The 20,157-nt window shown below is 42.4% G+C and overlaps 1 protein-coding gene across 3 annotated transcripts in view; it reads right to left on the bottom strand.

The window, feature by feature from the left end:
- The window catches only part of LOC128688053 (zinc finger C3HC-type protein 1), a 120,939-nt gene that overhangs the window by 39,253 nt on the left and 61,529 nt on the right, over positions 1-20,157 (bottom strand). For all 3 annotated transcript variants that reach the window (XM_070083803.1, XM_070083801.1, XM_070083802.1), the window contains exon 5: positions 5,884-6,328. In XM_070083803.1, coding sequence (XP_069939904.1) covers positions 5,884-6,328 — 445 coding nt within the window. The remainder of the gene's footprint in view (positions 1-5,883; positions 6,329-20,157) is intronic.

Raw genomic sequence — 20,157 nt, forward strand, 5'->3', positions numbered from 1 at the left:
GCAATGTAAAAAGAGAGCAAATGAGAGAGTGGGTGAGATGTTATCAACAAATTTTGTTGAAAATAAGAAAAAGTTTTGGAGTGAGATTAACAAGTTAAGGAAGCCTAGAGAACAAATGGATTTGTCAGTTAAAAATAGGAGAGGAGAGTTATTAAATGGAGAGTTAGAGGTATTGGGAAGATGGAAGGAATATTTTGAGGAATTGTTAAATGTTGATGAAGATAGGGAAGCTGTGATTTCGTGTATAGGGCAAGGAGGAATAACATCTTGTAGGAGTGAGGAAGAGCCAGTTGTGAGTGTGGGGGAAGTTCGTGAGGCAGTAGGTAAAATGAAAGGGGGTAAGGCAGCCGGGATTGATGGGATAAAGATAGAAATGTTAAAATCAGGTGGGGATATAGTTTTGGAGTGGTTGGTGCAATTATTTAATAAATGTATGGAAGAGGGTAAGGTACCTAGGGATTGGCAGAGAGCATGCATAGTTCCTTTGTATAAAGGCAAAGGGGATAAAAGAGAGTGCAAAAATTATAGGGGGATAAGTCTGTTGAGTATACCTGGTAAAGTGTATGGTAGAGTTATTATTGAAAGAATTAAGAGTAAGACGGAGAATAGGATAGCAGATGAACAAGGAGGCTTTAGGAAAGGTAGGGGGTGTGTGGACCAGGTGTTTACAGTGAAACATATAAGTGAACAGTATTTAGATAAGGCTAAAGAGGTCTTTGTGGCATTTATGGATTTGGAAAAGGCGTATGACAGGGTGGATAGGGGGGCAATGTGGCAGATGTTGCAGGTGTATGGTGTAGGAGGTAGGTTACTGAAAGCAGTGAAGAGTTTTTACGAGGATAGTGAGGCTCAAGTTAGAGTATGTAGGAAAGAGGGAGATTATTTCCCAGTAAAAGTAGGCCTTAGACAAGGATGTGTGATGTCACCGTGGTTGTTTAATATATTTATAGATGGGGTTGTAAGAGAAGTAAATGCGAGGGTCTTGGCAAGAGGCGTGGAGTTAAAAGATAAAGAATCACACAAAGTGGGAGTTGTCACAGTTGCTCTTTGCTGATGACACTGTGCTCTTGGGAGATTCTGAAGAGAAGTTGCAGAGATTGGTGGATGAATTTGGTAGGGTGTGCAAAAGAAGAAAATTAAAAGTGAATACAGGAAAGAGTAAGGTTATGAGGATAACAAAAAGATTAGGTGATGAAAGATTGGATATCAGATTGGAGGGAGAGAGTATGGAGGAGGTGAATGTATTCAGATATTTGGGAGTGGACGTGTCAGCGGATGGGTCTATGAAAGATGAGGTGAATCATAGAATTGATGAGGGGAAAAGGGTGAGTGGTGCACTTAGGAGTCTGTGGAGACAAAGAACTTTGTCCTTGGAGGCAAAGAGGGGAATGTATGAGAGTATAGTTTTACCAACGCTCTTATATGGGTGTGAAGCATGGGTGATGAATGTTGCAGCGAGGAGAAGGCTGGAGGCAGTGGAGATGTCATGTCTGAGGGCAATGTGTGGTGTGAATATAATGCAGAGAATTCGTAGTTTGGAAGTTAGGAGGAGGTGCGGGATTACCAAAACTGTTGTCCAGAGGGCTGAGGAAGGGTTGTTGAGGTGGTTCGGACATGTAGAGAGAATGGAGCGAAACAGAATGACTTCAAGAGTGTATCAGTCTGTAGTGGAAGGAAGGCGGGGTAGGGGTCGGCCTAGGAAAGGTTGGAGGGAGGGGGTAAAGGAGGTTTTGTGTGCGAGGGGCTTGGACTTCCAGCAGGCATGCGTGAGCGTGTTTGATAGGAGTGAATGGAGACAAATGGTTTTTAATACTTGACGTGCTGTTGGAGTGTGAGCAAAGTAACATTTATGAAGGGATTCAGGGAAACCGGCAGGCCGGACTTGAGTCCTGGAGATGGGAAGTACAGTGCCTGCACTCTGAAGGAGGGGTGTTAATGTTGCAGTTTAAAAACTGTAGTGTAAAGCACCCTTCTGGCAAGACAGTGATGGAGTGAATGATGGTGAAAGTTTTTCTTTTTCGGGCCACCCTGCCTTGGTGGGAATCGGCCAGTGTGATAATAAAAAAAATAAAAGAATAATATATATATTTATCTTTATATTTCTATATATATATATATATATATATATATATATATATATATATATATATATATATATATATATATATATACATACATACATACATACATACATACATACATACATACATACATACATACAACTAGGTTTTTCTCCCTTTTCTAAATAGCTCTTGTTCTTTATTTCTTCTATTGCCCATGGGGAAGTGGAAAAGAATTTTTCCTCCGTAAGCCATGTGTCTTGTATGAGGCGATTAAAATGCCGGGAGCTATGGGCTAGTAACCCCTTCTCCTGTAAACATTTACTAAAAAAGAGAAGAAAAACTTTATAAAACTGAGATGCTTGAATGTGCGTGGATGTAGTGCGGATGATAAGAAACAGATGATTGCTGATGTTATGAATGAAAAGAAGTTGGATGTCCTGGCCCTAAGTGAAACAAAGCTGAAGGGGGTAGGGGAGTTTCGGTGGGGGGAAATAAATGGGATTAAATCTGGAGTATCTGAGAGAGTTAGAGCTAAGGAAGGGGTAGCAATAATGTTGAAGGATCAGTTATGGAAGGAGAAAAGAGAATATGAACGTGTAAATTCAAGGATTACGTGGATTTAAGTAAAGGTTGGATGCGAAAAGTGGGTCATAATAAGCGTGTATGCACCTGGAGAAGAGAGGAATGTAGAGGAGAGAGAGAGAGATTTTGGGAGATGTTAAGTGAATGTATAGGAACCTTTGAACCAAGTGAGTAATTGTGGTAGGGGACCTGAATGCTAAAGTAGGAGAAACTTTTAGAGAGGGTGTGGTAGGTAAGTTAGGGGTGCCAGGTGTAAATGATAATGGGAGCCCTTTGATTGAACTTTGTATAGAAAGGGGTTTAGTTATAGGTAATACATATTTTAAGAAAAAGAGGATAAATAAGTATACAAGATATGATGTAGGGAGAAATGACAGTAGTTTGTTGGATTATGTATTGGTAGATAAAAGACTGTTAAGTAGACTTCAGGATGTATATGTTTATAGAGGGGCCACAGATATATCAGATCACTTCTTAGTTGTAGCTACACAGAGTAAAAGGTAGATGGGATACAAGGAGAATAGAAGCATCAGGGAAGAGAGGGGTGAAGGTTTATAAACTAAAAGAGGAGGCAGTTAGGGTAAGATATAAACAGCTATTGGAGGATAGATGGGCTAATGAGAGCATAGGCAATGGGGTGGAAGAGGTATGGGGTAGGTTTAAAAATGTAGTGTTAGAGTGTTCAGCAGAAGTTTGTGGTTACAGGAAAGTGGGTGCGGGAGGGAAGAGGAGCAATTGGTGGAATGATGATGTAAAGAGAGTAGTAAGGGAGAAAAAGTTAGCATATGAGAAGCTTTTACAAAGTAGAAGTGATGCAAGGAGGGAAGAGTATATGGAGAAAAAGAGAGAGATTAAGAGAGTGGTGAAGCAATGTAAAAAGAGAGCAAATGAGAGAGTGGGTGAGATGTTATCAACAAATTTTGTTGAAAATAAGAAAAAGCTTTGGAGGGAGATTAACAAGTTAAGGAAGCCTAGAGAACAAATGGATTTGTCAGTTAAAAATAGGAGAGGAGAGTTATTAAATGGAGAGTTAGAGGTATTGGGAAGATGGAAGGAATATTTTGAGGAATTGTTAAATGTTGATGAAGATAGGGAAGCTGTGATTTCATGTATAGGGCAAGGAGGAATAACATCTTGTAGGAGTGAGGAAGAGCCAGTTGTGAGTGTGGGGGAAGTTCGTGAGGCAGTAGGTAAAATGAAAGGGGGTAAGGCAGCCTGGATTGATGGGATAAAGATAGAAAAGTTAAAATCAGGTGGGGATATAGTTTTGGAGTGGTTGGTGCAATTATTTAATAAATGTATGGAAGAGGGTAAGGTACCTAGGGATTGGCAGAGAGCATGCATAGTTCCTTTGTATAAAGGCAAAGGGGACAAAAGAGTGCAAAAATTATATGGGGATAAGTCTGTTGAGTATACCTGGTAAAGTGTATGGTAGAGTTATTATTGAAATAATTAAGAGTAAGACGGAGAATAGGATAGCAGATGAACAAGGAGGCTTTAGGAAAGGTAGGGGGTGTGTGGACCAGGTGTTTACAGTGAAACATATAAGTGAACAGTATTTAGATAAGGCTAAAGAGGTGTTTGTGGCATTTATGGATTTGGAAAAGGCGTATGACAGGGTGGATAGGGGGGCAATGTGGCAGATGTTGCAGGTGTATGGTGTAGGAGGTAGGTTACTGAAAGCAGTGAAGAGTTTTTATGAGGATAGTGAGGCTCAAGTTAGAGTATGTAGGAAAGAGGGAGATTATTTCCCAGTAAAAGTAGGCCTTAGACAAGGATGTGTGGTGTCACCGTGGTTGTTTAATATATTTATAGATGGGGTTGTAAGAGAAGTAAATGCAAGGGTCTTGGCAAGAGGCATGGAGTTAAAAGATAAAGAATCACACAAAGTGGGAGTTGTCACAGTTGCTCTTTGCTGATGACACTGTGCTCTTGGGAGATTCTGAAGAGAAGTTGCAGAGATTGGTGGACGAATTTGGTAGGGTATGCAAAAGAAGAAAATTAAAAGTGAATACAGGAAAGAGTAAGGTTATGAGGATAACAAAAAGATTAGGTGATGAAAGATTGGATATCAGATTGGAGGGAGAGAGTATGGAGGAGGTGAATGTATTCAGATATTTGGGAGTGGAAGTGTCAGCGGATGGGTCTATGAAAGATGAGGTGAATCATAGAATTGATGAGGGGAAAAGGGTGAGCGGTGCACTTAGGAGTCTGTGGAGACAAAGAACTTTGTCCTTGGAGGCAAAGAGGGGAATGTATGAGACTATAGTTTTACCAATGCTCTTATATGAGTGTGAAGCATGGGTGATGAATGTTACAGTGAGGAGAAGGCTGGAGGCAGTGGAGATGTCATGTCTGAGGGCAATGTGTGGTGTGAATATAATGCAGAGAATTCGTAGTTTGGAAGTTAGGAGGAGGTGCAGGATTATCAAAACTGTTGTCCAGAGGGCTGAGGAAGGGTTGTTGAGGTGGTTCGGACATGTAGAGAGAATGGAGATAAACAGAATGACTTCAAGAGTGTATGTCTGTAGTGGAAGGAAGGTGGGGTAGGGGTCGGCCTAGGAAAGGTTGGAGGGAGGGGGTAAAGGAGGTTTTGTGTGCGAGGGGCTTGGACTTCCAGCAGGCATGCGTGAGCGTGTTTGATAGGAGTGAATGGAGACAAATGGTTTTTAATACTTGACGTGCTGTTGGAGTGTGAGCAAAGTAACATTTATGAAGGGATTCAGGGAAACCGGCAGGCCGGACTTGAGTCCTGGAGATGGGAAGTACAGTGCCTGCACTCTGGAGGGGTGCTAATGTTGCAGTTTAAAAACTGTAGTGTAAAGCACCCTTCTGGCAAGACAGCGATGGAGTGAATGATGGTGAAAGTTTTTCTTTTTCGGGCCACCCTGCCTTGGTGGGAATCGGGCAGTGTGATAAAAAAAAAAAAAAAAAAAACTAAATCCTTGGGTAGCTTCAAAAATTAGTTTGGGCAAACATATATGGGGCAGATATGTACCAAAAAACTCAAAACACATACTAAGCAAAGTAGCTGTGAAGTGCTCCACAACTTAATGTATGCATGACAAGTTTTTGAAGTCTTAATACTTAATACAAACAGGTTGACTGACAAAACAGTTTCATGAGAAGTGATGACAATATTTTGTTATATCTCGCAAATAAGAACCACAGGATGAGTGCAAAACAACACCAAGTGTTACAGAAATGGAGGTATTCAAGCTCAGAGATGCACTCATACCTTTTTTATTTGTGAGGATGGTGATGATCCAATAATCAATAGAGAAGATTCCTCTTGACTGCCTTCTACTGCTTCATTAATGTCACTGCCATCATTTCCACTCATTCTCTGTCTTTTTTTCCTTGTATTATTATCGTCAAGCTCTTCCTGTCTGCTGAAGCCTTCTTTATTTCCCTGTTCAATAATAATACGCTTTCCTCTCAAACAATTACTCCACTTTGAGTCAAGTCTATCATTATCGTCATCATCATCATTATTATCAATGGTAGTTTTCTTAACAATGTTTTTATTTTCTTCTGCTACTTCTTCACTTTGTGTGTGAGATGACAGGTGTTCTCCTAGATCAGGCTCAGTCTCACTTGATGCTGCTGCTTCACCAGCTGTTAGCTCATCAGCTCTGGTAACAACACTCCATAAGCCCACTATCCTTCTGCAAATTCTGCACCTGAAAAAATTAAACCGTGAACATTGCAATACAATTTTTATTTCTTTATGTGGTACAAATAATGTAGTTTACATGCAATAAAACATTGGTAGGCACAAAATAAAACCACTAATTATGCAATATATTTTGGGCAAACTAATCATAAAGCTTAAATGTTACTTAAGAACTAGACAGACTATTGAGTAGGACTTCTTATGCAGTTAACTACAATCACAAGTGAACACACCACACATGTATGCAAATCGAGTCAAAAGGATTTATATACAAACATATACAAACTAATCTTTGAGAGACTAGAATTAAGCAATAATAAAACTGAGAAGAAAATCAAAATTGTACCTAACTGAAGCTAAAGTGAGTGTAAATGCACAATCTAAATGAGGTAGAATTTGAAAGTAACTACTCAAATAACAAAAAGGCACAATACCGTGACTGGAACGATACACAAATAACCCGCACATAAAAGAGAGAAGCTTACAACGTCGTTTCGGTCCGACTTGGACCATTGACAAAGTCACACTAACAGAGGTGGAGCAGGACGGCTATATATAGGCAGGAAGAGGTGGAGGTGGTGGTGGTAGTAGTAGTAGTAGTAGTAGTAGTAGTAGTAGTAGTAGTAGTAGTAGTAGTAGTAGTAGTAGTAGTAGTAGTAGTAGTAGTAGTAGTAGTAGTAGTAGTAGTAGTAGTAGTAGTAGTAGTAGTAGTAGTAGTAGTAGTAGTAGTAGTAGTAGTAGTAGTAGTAGTAGTAGTAGTAGTAGTAGTAGTAGTAGTAGTAGTAGTAGTAGTAGTAGTAGTAGTAGTAGTAGTAGTAGTAGTAGTAGTAGTAGTAGTAGTAGTAGTAGTAGTAGTAGTAGTAGTAGTAGTAGTAGTAGTAGTAGTAGTAGTAGTAGTAGTAGTAGTAGTAGTAGTAGTAGTAGTAGTAGTAGTAGTAGTAGTAGTAGTAGTAGTAGTAGTAGTAGTAGTAGTAGTAGTAGTAGTAGTAGTAGTAGTAGTAGTAGTAGTAGTACAAGAATTGTATATAATACCGACAAGATGAAATTAAGACACATGCACAACACCCGGGCATCCCCATCGTAGATGTTTCGCCATCCAGCCAGCCACTGGATGGCGAAACGTCCACAACAAAGACAACCAGACGCCGCACATGTGTCTTTATTTCATCAGTAGTTGTAGTAGTAGTAGAAGAAGAAGAGGTAGTAGTAGTAGTCGTAAGCTTCTCTCTGTTATGTGTGGGTTATTTGTGTAACTACTCAATTTTGCAGAGATAACTGTAAAGAAATGAGGTGGCTTTGTAATCTTGGCAAAAAAGAATCACCGCTAGTAAAGGAAATTTAAATCCAAAACATAAATGTTAAAATTCTAGTGACAGAAACCAAGAAGAAAGACATATCTTATAAAGTTACACAATTCATCATTTAACAACACATGGGAAAGACATATCTGACAAGATGAGCAAAAATTATTGCAATACAGATTTCAATTAGCATAAACAGACTGGTTAGCTTATTAGGCTGGAACATGTAATGCATTCAAACTCCTCAGTGCAGTGACCAGTTTCTTTATACACAAGCACATCAGAGCAGCAATGTGGGTGAAGTAAGGCAACAAATTCTCAATGACAGACTTTGTACTCACTAAAAATGAAGAGGTAATTCTCGATGAACAATTAAGACCCACATTCAAAGAGTGATCATGCATTTTTTTTTTTCAAATCTATGTTGCTATACAGTGAAACCCTGGATTTCATACTTAATCCATTCCAGAAGGTCATTCTAAATCCGAAACGTATGAAAACTGATGTAATATTTCCCATAAAAAATACAGTGGACCAACGGGTAAAGGCTTCATCGCTAAGTGCCAAAATCGGCTAATGGCTCGCTTTGGTGTAAAAATATTGGCTCGGCTAATGCCAAATAACTTTCATCCCGAACGTGTCCGCATGGCCAAAGCGGGAAGGCCACTCACTCCGTGTACAGCCAGTGTACCATTGTTTACAAAGCAGGTTGCGAGGACGATTCCACGCGTACATGCGACATATTTTGTATTATTCCATTGTTTTTAGTGCTTGTAACTGCTAAATAAGCCACCATGGGCCCAAGAAAGCTTCTAGTGCCAACCCTGTGGTAAAAAGGGCGAGGTGTACTATCGAATTAAAGAAAGAGATAATCGCAAGGTACGAGAGTGCTGCAAAAGGTGCAAGTATGCTTACAAAACAGAGATTGCAAATACTCGAAGAACAGCAGGGACATATCTGTCAGAACTGCACAGGGGAGTGGTAGAGGATGTGGCAGAGGACGTGAAGGAGGAAGACATCTACAGCCGTCTCACCTTCCACCAACAGAGTCCCAGCGGCAGAACCTGCGGACAAATCAGCAAAACACAGGAGGTGCAACAAGTAATGGTCCACCCTCCCAGGCACCTAGGCAGTGCTCTCGCTGTCGCCGGAAGGGGCACACCATCAACAGCTGCCTGCGAGATACCAAGTGCAATTACTGCCACAAGAAAGGACATCAGGAGGACTAGTGTCGGAAGAAAAAGGAACTTGACAGACAGGACCGCCTGTTTAGAGACCTGTTCTCAGAACAAACCAGCAGGATCTTTGAACTGGTGAACACACTCACATGTCACCCACTCAGCTACTCCTATTTCAGCCCAGCAAGTGGTATTGTGCCTTATACAAGACCACAGACCTACATCCCTGCAGCTGCCTCAGTGCCCTACCTCTCTCGAGGACAGGTACCTTACATGCCTTACACACTCACCACAAGTTGACCACATCATGAGGAGCCAGTCTATCAGCATCCTGTCAGCCAACATTAGAGGTTTCATTACTAATGTTGGAGAGCTCTCACACAGTTTTGTGAACACTCGACGTCCCAACATGATAGTTGTTGTTGAAACATTTTTGGACGACAGGACTCCAGAAAATTTTGCAAGAATTGCTGGCTACACCTCATGGATGAGAAGAGACAGGCAAGGGCAAGGAGATGGTGTTGCTGTGTGCTTCTCTAAAAGTGTACATGCCCAGCACATTGATGTTGCCATCCCTGCTCATCTTGAAATGATGTTCTTCAAGCTATGCATAAACACTAGTACCTCTGTACTTGCATGTTCAATGTACAAACCTCAGTGGCAACATACAGACCCCATCAACTTCCTAATGGAAAATGTGGACTCCCTTCTGCTACAACACAACTGTCAACATGTCATAATTGTTGGTGACCTCAATCAATACCTTATACAGAGGTACTTTGATGACCTTCTTGCAGTATTTGACATGAGAAACGTCGTTGATTTCCCTACTCACATCTCTGGCTCCTCCCTTGACCCAGTAGTGAGTAATCTAGCAGAAGGTATAGTCACTTGTCAACCCCTCGGCTACGTTGGATCATCCGACCACAAGGTTGTTTAAGATCCCAAGAGAACAAGGTGAGGAGTCCACACGCACAACCTGGCTATGGAAAAGAGGTAATTGGCCAGCCCTTTGCTCTGAGCTCGCCACCACCAATTGGAATGCTCTTCTCCAAGGGGATGTTGACAACCAAGTGAAAGTCTTCACTGGACACATCCTTAATTTACAACAAGAACACATTCCTCAACGGCAAATGTGATGAAGCCTACAGATCAGCCTTGGTTTGGCTTTCATTATAGAGAGGCTGCTACTGCTAAGTACAAGGCATGGCGAAGGTATAAGAGACATCCTACCACCTATAACAGGGACTTGCACAGGCAAGCCTGTAGGCATATGGGTGACATTCAAATGTGGGCCATCGCTAAATGGGAGATGGACACAAAAAGAAGGCTAGCATCAGGTAGGGTAGGCTCTAAAACCTGGTGGTCCCTGGTCAAGGACAGACAAGGTTATCTGCCTGATGAACTCATTTCACCTCTAAATCGACAGGATGGGACCACCTCTACTAGTAGTCAAGAGAAGGCGGACCTCTTTGCTGAACACTTTGCTACCAAAATGCAAGTTCCTGATCCAGCAAGGGACCCTCCTTGGCTAGCTGCAAGAACTGTCAGTGGTGACAATAAGGCAGGAAGAGGTGCATTTCCTTCTTAAATTGCTTGATAGGGAAAAGGCTGTAGGCCGAGACAAGTTGAGCCCAAGATTGCTGAGATGATGTGCAGACCAGCTAGCAGCATCTCTAACTCACATCTTTCAGCGCTGCCTAGTACAGTGTAAATGGCCTTCTCTGTGGAAAGAGGCAAATGTAGTCCCTGTTCACAAAAAGAAGAGCAGAGCAGAAATCAGCAACTACAGACCAGTGTCACTCCTGTCAAACACTGGCAAGCTCCTTGAGACAATAATCTCAAGACAAATGACAGAGTTTTTTGACTACCACTCATTACTTTGTGACCATCAATATGGCTTCAGGAAAGGTTCCTCTGCTGCTGATCTGTTCTTAACCCTTTCAGGGTTGAGAGGCCCTCTTCTAAACTCGTTCTCAGGGTTGAAATTTTTTCGAAAAAAAAAAAAAATTATTTTTTCTTATGAAATGATAGAGAATCTTTTCCCGATCATAATGACACCAAAAGTATGAAATTTGATGGAAAACTTATGGAATTATGCTCTCGTGAAGTTAGTGGTCTCGACGATGTTTACGCATCAGCGATTTCGCCCACTTTGAGCCCTATTTTTGGCCAATTTCAGTGTACTAGTCGACAAAAATCATATCTGTGTCGCTAGAGCTCCATTTTCTCTATCGAATGAGTACAAGAAACCACCCATTTACCGATTTCAAGTATCCAATAAAGTGGCTAGAAATTGGCAATTTTGCCAATTTCACACAAACAGTGGACCCCCGCATACCGATGGCATCACACAGCGATTAATCCGCATACCGCTTGCTTTAATCGCCAAAATTTTGCCTCACATACCGCTTAAAAACCCGCTCACCGATTTTCGTCCGAGACGCGTCCAATGTGCGGCCTGAGCCACGCTCACATGTTCCGCCGGTGGCATTGTTTACCAGCCAGCCTCCGCGGTAACATCCAAGCATACAATCGGAATATTTCGTATTATTACAGTGTTTTCGGTGCTTTTTCTGGAAAATAAGTGACCATGGGCCCCAAGAAAGCTTCTAGTGCCAACCCTACAGCAATAAGGGTGAGAATTACAATAGAGATGAAGAAAAAGATCATTGATAAGTATGAAAGTGGAGTGCGTGTCTCCGAGCTGGCCAGGTTGTATAATAAACCCCAATCAACCATCGCTACTATTGGTGGTACAGCTGCTGCTGCACTGTCAGCTGCTGCTGCTGCTGTAGCATCGTCTGCTGCTGCTGTAACATCGTCTGTTGCTGCTGTACCACCGTCAGCTGCTGCTGCTGCTGTAGCATCGTCTGCTGCTGCTGTAACATCGTCTGTTGCTGCTGTAGCATCGTCTGTTGCTGCTGTAGCATCGTCTGTTGCTGCTGTACCACCGTCAGCTGCTGCTGCTGCTGTAGCATCGTCTGCTGCTGCTGTAACATCGTCTGTTGCTGCTGTACCACCATCAGCTGCTGCTGCTGCTGTAGCATCGTCTGCTGCTGCTGTAACATCGTCTGTTGCTGCTGTAGCATCGTCTGTTGCTGCTGTACCACCGTCAGCAGCTGCTGCTGCTGCTGTAGCATCGTCTGTTGCTGCTGTAGCATCGTCTGTTGCTGCTGTACCACCGTCAGCTGCTGCTGCTGCTGTAGCATCGTCTGCTGCTGCTGTAACATCGTCTGTTGCTGCTGTAGCATCGTCTGTTGCTGCTGTACCACCGTCAGCTGCTGCTGCTGCTGTAGCATCGTCTGCTGCTGCTGTAACATCGTCTGTTGCTGCTGTAGCATCGTCTGCTGCTGCTGTAGCATCGTCTGTTGCTGCTGTACCACCGTCAGCTGCTGCTGCTGCTGTAGCACCGTTGTTGGTGTGGCTTATTGAGAATACCAAGAAACAAGTAACCCCAGAGGATTTGCCACCCAGGATAACCCAAAAAAGTCAGTGTCATTGAAGACTGTCTAACTTATTTCCATTGGGGTCCTTAATCTTGTCTCCCAGGATGCAACCCACACAAGTCGACTAACACCCAGGTGAACAGGGAAAAATGCCTGGAACTAGTGCTCATATTGGTGAATTTAAAGCCAGCAAAGGTTGGTTTGAGAGATTTAAGAATCGTAGTGGCATACACAGTGTGATAAGGCCTGTTCTGGAAGAAAATGCCAAACAGGACCTACAGTACTCAGGAGGAAAAAGCACTCCCAGGACACAGTGTCTCATCAGTCATTGCTGCATCTTCAATAAAGGTAAGTGTCATTTATTCTTCATTTAGTAGACTAGTACATGCACAATATATACTGTGCATGTACTACTCTACTATTGTGCATGTATCCTTCTCTTTGTGTGTGGGAAAATGTATATTTCATGTGGTAAAAAAATTTTTTTTTTCATACTTTTGGGTGTCTTGCACGGATTAATTTTATTTCCATTATTTCTTATGGGGAAAATTCATTCACATACCGATTATTTCGCATAACAATTACCCCTCTTGCACGGATTAAAATCGTTATGCGGGGGTCCACTGAATATCAGATGATGTCAATTTCCAATTAGGGTCCAGAATAAGCAAGACAGACATTCCTGGCACTAAAATAGCATTTTCTCTGTTCATTAGTCACATCCCCACGCCCCTCTTACATCTCTTTTGCTTTCCACTTTGAATTTTTATTCTCACAAAAAATAGAAGATTTACTGTTATGCAGACTACTGCATTAGTGTAGAAATGGTATAAACAACATCAGTGCACTTGTGAAAGAATATTAGACTCACCAGTTGACGTGTATTGGACGCTTGGCATGATTTGTTTACTTTTGAAATTTGGTAAAAATCAAACATTTCTGCTACTTTGAGCTCAATTTCAAGGTACTTTTCATTATGAAACCAATCAAAATCATATCAATTTCTGTAATATGTCTTCCATTCTATAAAATGAGACCAGGAAAACTAGAATACAACCATAAATACCATACAAAAATACACTGCAAATGACATCACTTGTCCAATATGTATTTAAATGGCCAATCTAATATGAACCATACCACGAGCGGGGACAGAACCCGCGATTAGAGTGTCCCAAAACTCCAAACCGTCGCGTTAGCCACTGGACCAGCTAGCCACAATAAGATTCGTCCAACTAGGTATATTTCTACACCACTGTGGTATGGTTTGTTTGCAATCATGTCATTATGATTTTGTGAGCCATGTTAATCTAATATGAATTTAGGAATGCACTGACATTATTTATACAATTATTACAATAATGCAGTAGTCTGCATAACAGTAAAACTTCTCTCTTTGTGTGAATAAAAATTCAAAATGGAAAACAAGTGTAATAGGAGAGGGACCTGGAGACATGACTAATGAACTGAGAAAATGTTATTTTAGTGCCAGGAATGTCTGCAATGTTTACTTCTGGACCCTATTTTGAAACTGGCATTTCTTGAATTATGGGTGAAATTGGTCAAATTATAAATTTCTGATCACTTTATTGAGTAATTTAAATAGTTGAATGGGCAGTTTCATGTACTCAATCGACAGAATGGAAGATATACAGCGGAACCTCCACTCACGAGTTTAATCCATTCCGTGACTTTGCTTGCATCTGAATTTGCTCGTTTGCAGAGTTAATTTTCCTCATTTAACCCTTTGACTGTCGAAAGGCCCAATCCTGAAGTGTCTCCTGGTGTCGCAAAATATTCGAAAAAAAAAAATTATTTTTTCTTATGAAAGTGTTAAGATTATTTTTCTGATTGTTTTAGTCCCCCCAAAAAAAATTTCCCATCAGTACTTACTGAGATATAGAGGCATGAAGTTTGCAGAAAATGAGCCGCGTATGGCAACAGCGGCGACTGCCGCTCACCCGGTAAACTTTAGTTTACTTGTATTTGAAGGTTTGTTTTTTTTTCACTATTTTATTTTTTCACATAACTTATGTGGCCTGTGAGACCAAAGTAAGGTGCAATGTACATATATACACTCGTTGTATACAACACAATAAGCACACAAACATAATTATCAATATATTGTTTACAAAACTTGTTTACAAAAACAAACAATACAAAAAATTGTTTATTACTATTGTTCTATAATATATATACCAATATACAGTCAGTGAATATATTCCTAGAAGTTCTGCAGCTTGTGGAACTCTGTGAAACATGGTGTCATACACAGTGGTGTTTTACACTCTCACACATAAAACATGGTGTCATACAGTGGTGTTTTACACTCCTCACACATAAAACATGGTGTCATACACAGTGGTGTTTTACACTCACACATAAAACATGGTGTCATACACAGTGGTGTTTTACACTCCTCACACATAAAACATGGTGTCATACACAGTGGTGTTTTACACTCACACATAAAACATGGTGTCATACACAGTGGTGTTTTACACTCACACATAAAACATGGTGTCATACACAATGGTGTTTTACACTCACACATAAAACATGGTGTCATACACAGTGGTGTTTTACACTCCTCACACATAAAACATGGTGTCATACACAATGGTGTTTTACACTCCTCACACATAAAACATGGTGTCATACACAGTGGTGTTTTACACTCTCACACATAAAACATGGTGTCATACACAGTGGTGTTTTACACTCTTACACATAAAACATGGTGTCATACACAGTGGTGTTTTACACTCTCACACATAAAACATGGTGTCATACACAGTGGTGTTTTACACTCCTCACACATAAAACATGGTGTCATACACAGTGGTGTTTTACACTCACACATAAAACATGGTGTCATACACAGTGGTGTTTTACACTCCTCACACATAAAACATGGTGTCATACACAGTGGTGTTTTACACTCCTCACACATAAAACATGGTGTCATACACAGTGGTGTTTTACACTCCTCACACATAAAACATGGTGTCATACACAGTGGTGTTTTACACTCACACATAAAACATGGTGTCATACACAGTGGTGTTTTACACTCACACATAAAACATGGTGTCATACACAGTGGTGTTTTACACTCCTCACTCTTACACATAAAATGGTGTCATACACATGGTGTCACACATACACAGTGGTGTTTTACACTCACACATAAAACATGGTGTCATACACAGTGGTGTTTTACACTCACACACAAAATCAGTGTGTGCATTTTTGTGGAAGTTTTTTTTTTATGTACAAAGACAAAACACGTCGTCTGAGCAGTTTTCTTCACAGTATTAGCAGGCAGTTGTGTTATGTAGTTATCCTAGGTAAATGGTCGTGTGTCATCATTCCTTCCTTCCTAATTTCCTTCATTCCTTTCCTACCTGGAGGCTACCTGGAGGGCATTCCATCTCTCTTCCTACATTCCTTCATCTGTCCTTCATTACTTTTTTCCTTCCTTTCATCTAGTCCTTCCTTCATTCCTGCCTTCCCTTCTTGCTTCTAGTTTCTATAATGTATATACACATATATAGTCACTAGATACTTTCATAAAACTGCTATTATCACCCTTCAGCAAGCTTGTCTTGGGTGCGAGTGTGTGGCTTATAATTGTTTTGAGTCAGGAGTCGGCAGCTGTCAAAATGACATATTGTCTCATTAGTCACTCCCATTACCGCCTGTCAAAACAATGGGGTCGGATGCTGCTTCCCCCTCCATTCTATCTAATTATCTTTCTCCCTCATTCTATCTCTTTCAATCTGTCTCTCTTTCTCTCTCTCTGTCTATCTCTGTCTCACAGGTACACATAAATACAACTATACATAGTGTAAATTACCTAGGATAACCCAAAAAATCCAGACAAAGTGCTATACTCTGCTTGAAGATGTGAGTAAAGGTGATGATGACACAGTCTTGTGGCTCTCTCTGAGACAGAGCTAGACGGATAGACAGGGAGTTTGGCAGACAGACAAATAGACAGACAAATGTTTGTTCTTCATCATCATCATCCTCCTCCCACCTCCTCCTCCTCCTCCCACCTCCTCCTCCTCCCACCTCCTCCTCCTCCTCCCACCTCCTCCTCCTCCTCCTCCTCCCACCACCTCCTCCTCCCACCACCTCCTCCTCCTCCCACCACCTCCTCCTCCTCCCACCACCTCCTCCTCCTCCTCCTCCCACCACCTCCTCCTCCTCCTCCCACCACCTCCTCCTCCTCCTCCTCCCACCACCACCTCCTCCTCCTCCTCCCACCACCACCTCCTCCTCCTCCTCCTCCCACCACCACCTCCTCCTCCTCCTCCTCCCACCACCTCCTCCTCCTCCTCCCACCACCTCCTCCTCCTCCTCCCATCCTCCTCCTCCTCCCTCCCACCACATCCTCCTCCTCCTCCTCCTCCCACCACCTCCTCCTCCTCCTCCTCCTCCCACCACCTCCTCCTCCTCCTCCTCCCACCTCCTCCTCCTCCTCCTCCTCCCACCTCCTCCTCCTCCTCCTCCTCCCACCTCCTCCTCCTCCTCCTCCCCCCACCTCCTCCTCCCACCTCCTCCTCCTCCTCCCACCTCCTCCTCCTCCTCCCACCTCCTCCTCCTCCTCCCACCTCCTCCTCCTCCTCCCACCTCCTCCTCCTCCCACCTCCTCCTCCTCTCACCTCCTCCTCCTCTCACCTCCTCCTCCCACCTCCTCCTCCTCCTCCCACCTCCTCCTCCCACCTCCTCCTCCTCTTCCTCCCACCTCCTCCTCCTCCTCCCACCTCCTCCTCCTCCTCCCACCTCCTCCTCCTCCCACCTCCTCCTCCCACCTCCTCCTCCTCCTCCTCCTCCTCCCACCTTCCTCCTCCCTCCCTCCCTCCTTCCTTCCTCCTCCCTCCCTCCTTCCTTCCACCTCCCTCCCTCCTTCTTTTCCTCCTCCCTCCCTCCTTCTTTTCCTCCTCCCTCCCTCCTTCCTTCCTCCTCCCTCCCTCCTTCCTTCCTCCTCCCTCCCTCCTCCCTCCATCCTTCCTTCCTCCTCCCTCCCTCCTTCCTCCTCCCTCCCTCCTTCCTCCTCCCTCCTCCTTCCTCCTCCCTCCCTCCTTCCTCCTCCCTCCCTCCTTCCTCCTCCCTCCCTCCTTCCTCCTCCTCCCCCCTCCCTCCTCCTCACTCCTTCCTCCTCCCTCCTTCCTTTTCCCTCCTTCCTCCTCCTCCCTCCTTCCTTCCTCTTCCTCCTTCCTTCCTCCTCTTATTCTTCCTCCTCCTCCTCTTCTTCCTCCTTCTCTTCATCCTCCCCCTCTTCTTCCTACTCTTCTTCCTCCTCTTCCTCCTCCTCTTCCTCTTCCTCCTCGTCTTCCTCCTCCTCTTCTTCCTCCTCCTCTTCTTCCTCCTCCTCTTCCTCCTCCTCTTCCTCCTCCTCCTCTTCCTCCTCCTCCTCCTCCTCCTCCTCTTCCTCCTCCTCTTCCAACTCCTCAAACTCCTCCTCTTCTTCCTCCTCCTCCTCTTCCTCCTCTTCGTCCTCCTCTTCTTCCTCCTCCTCTTCCTCCTCCTGCTTGTTCCTCCTCTTCTTGTTCCTCCTCTTCTTGTTCCTCCTTCTCTTCTTCCTCCTCTTCTTCCTCCTCCTCTTTTTCCTTCTCTTCATCCTCCTCTAACTCCTCTTTCCTCCTCCTCTTCTTCCTCCTTTTCTTCTTCCTCCTCCTCCTCTTCCTCCTCCTCCTCCTCTTCCTCCTCCTCCTCCTCCTCTTCTTCCTCCTCCTCCACCTCCTCCATTGCTTTTGGTCTCAAACTCCTCGAAATCATGAAATTGATCTTCATTGACACTTCCATCTGTGTCAGAGCATCACTTGGGAAGAGAAGAGTCCCAGATTTGCTGGGAAGTCACATATTTCTTACCGCTAGACATGCTGAAAAAGGACAACTGAAATGGTATTCCCACAATGCACCACTGGCTCCCCGATTTTTTTTCTATTTTTTTTATACGGTGCACACTGACCATGGAGACCCATTCTCTCACATGTGGGCCTACCAGCTTTCTCCTGCTTGATTTGAAGCCGCTAGAATTTATGCGTATAGATACGTCAAACACGGTATCTCCTATGACGTACATATACGACCGCGACAGTCAAAGGGTTAAATTAAGTGAAATGCAATTAATCCATTCCAGTGGAATTTTGTACTTCAATAATATCCCTAATATCAACTCTACGGCTTATTTATCTATCACAATTCATCTAATATGACAAACTATACAGATAACATAGAAACTTGATATATACATGTACTCTAGAATGAATAAAATGTCATTCATGTAGTGGTATCGTCGGTGGATGAGAGTTTGTCTGGAGACCGGACAAAATACTCCTCGAATAATTTCGCTAATATCATCTATACGGCTTATTCTATCACAGTTTATTTAATATGACATAATAAACAAAATAAATAACATAGAAACCTGATATATACTCCAGAATGAATAAAACATGTCATTATGTCACAGGTGGAGGCGGCCACAACCGCTCCCATTTTGTTGTGGTAAACACTGCCATCTAGTGACGGCCTTTTGAAGCCGTCTATTATTATAATTATTATTATATAGTACATTATTATTATATGTACTATATTAATATTATTATATACCGTTATTATTATATGATTATTATTATTACAGTATTATTATTATATTGTATTATTACAATATAAATAATTTGTAATTTTTATTCATACAAAAATTAGAAGATTTATTATGCCGACTACTGCATTATTGTAATAATTGTATATATAATGTCAACCCATTTACGACTGCATATTGGAATGGACAGTGATGTCATTTGTTTACTCTTTACATCGCCAAAGAATAAAAAATTTCTCCTACTTTGAGCTCAATTTCATGGTACTTTTCGTCGTGACACCAATCAAAATCATATCTATTTCTGTAATATATCTTCCATTCTATCAAACGAGACCAAAAAAATGAGAATACAATCATAAAACTATATGAAAATACCGCTAAGGGGAGGCTAATTGCTGAGAAGTGAACTCCATTATTTATGGTCCGATTTGTTTCATTTTTTGTGTACATTAAGAAGCATCTTTCCATCATACATTGCCCAAGTTTCAATAAGATACTCCAACAAACACATGAGATCCAATTCCCTAGATCAAGAGCAAGAGCCCCTCACCAGCATCAAGGAACCTGCCTTGAGGTCTGCTCACTTATGGAAATTTTGCCCGTGTATGGAAGCAAAAAATTGACCGATCGACTGCTCACATCTGGAAAAACTCACATGTGGATGCACTTGCAAGTAGAGGTTCCACTGTACTAGTGAAATAGCTAAGAATCTGGTCAACTGGAACAATGGAATTGGCCTAAAATCAGACTCAAATTGGATGAAATAGCCGATGCATAAATATCACTAACACAGCAAAATTTGCAAAATCATAATTTCATCAGTTTTCTATCAAATTTTGTACTTTTTGGTTTCAAAAAAGGATTCTCTATCATTTCATTTTTTTTTTTTTAAATTCTGGAACCCTAATTGCAAGTTTGAGAGCAGGGGTCATAATCCTGAGAGCAAGTTTGAGAGCAGGGGTCATAATCCTGAGAGCAAGTTTGAGAGCAGGGGTCATAATCCTGAGAGCAAGTTTGAGAGCAGGGGTCATAATCCTGAGAGCAAGTTTGAGAGCAGGGGTCATAATCCTGAGAGCAAGTTTGAGAGCAGGGGTCATAATCCTGAGAGCAAGTTTGAGAGCAGGGGTCATAATCCTGAGAGCAAGTTTGAGAGCAGGGGTCATAATCCTGAGAGCAAGTTTGAGAGCAGGGGTCATAATCCTGAGAGCAAGTTTGAGAGCAGGGGTCATAATCCTGAGAGCAAGTTTGAGAGCAGGGGTCATAATCCTGAGAGCAAGTTTGAGAGCAGGGGT

The sequence above is a fragment of the Cherax quadricarinatus genome, chromosome 10 (assembly GCF_038502225.1).
Source record: "Cherax quadricarinatus isolate ZL_2023a chromosome 10, ASM3850222v1, whole genome shotgun sequence".
Classification (NCBI taxonomy): domain Eukaryota; kingdom Metazoa; phylum Arthropoda; class Malacostraca; order Decapoda; family Parastacidae; genus Cherax; species Cherax quadricarinatus.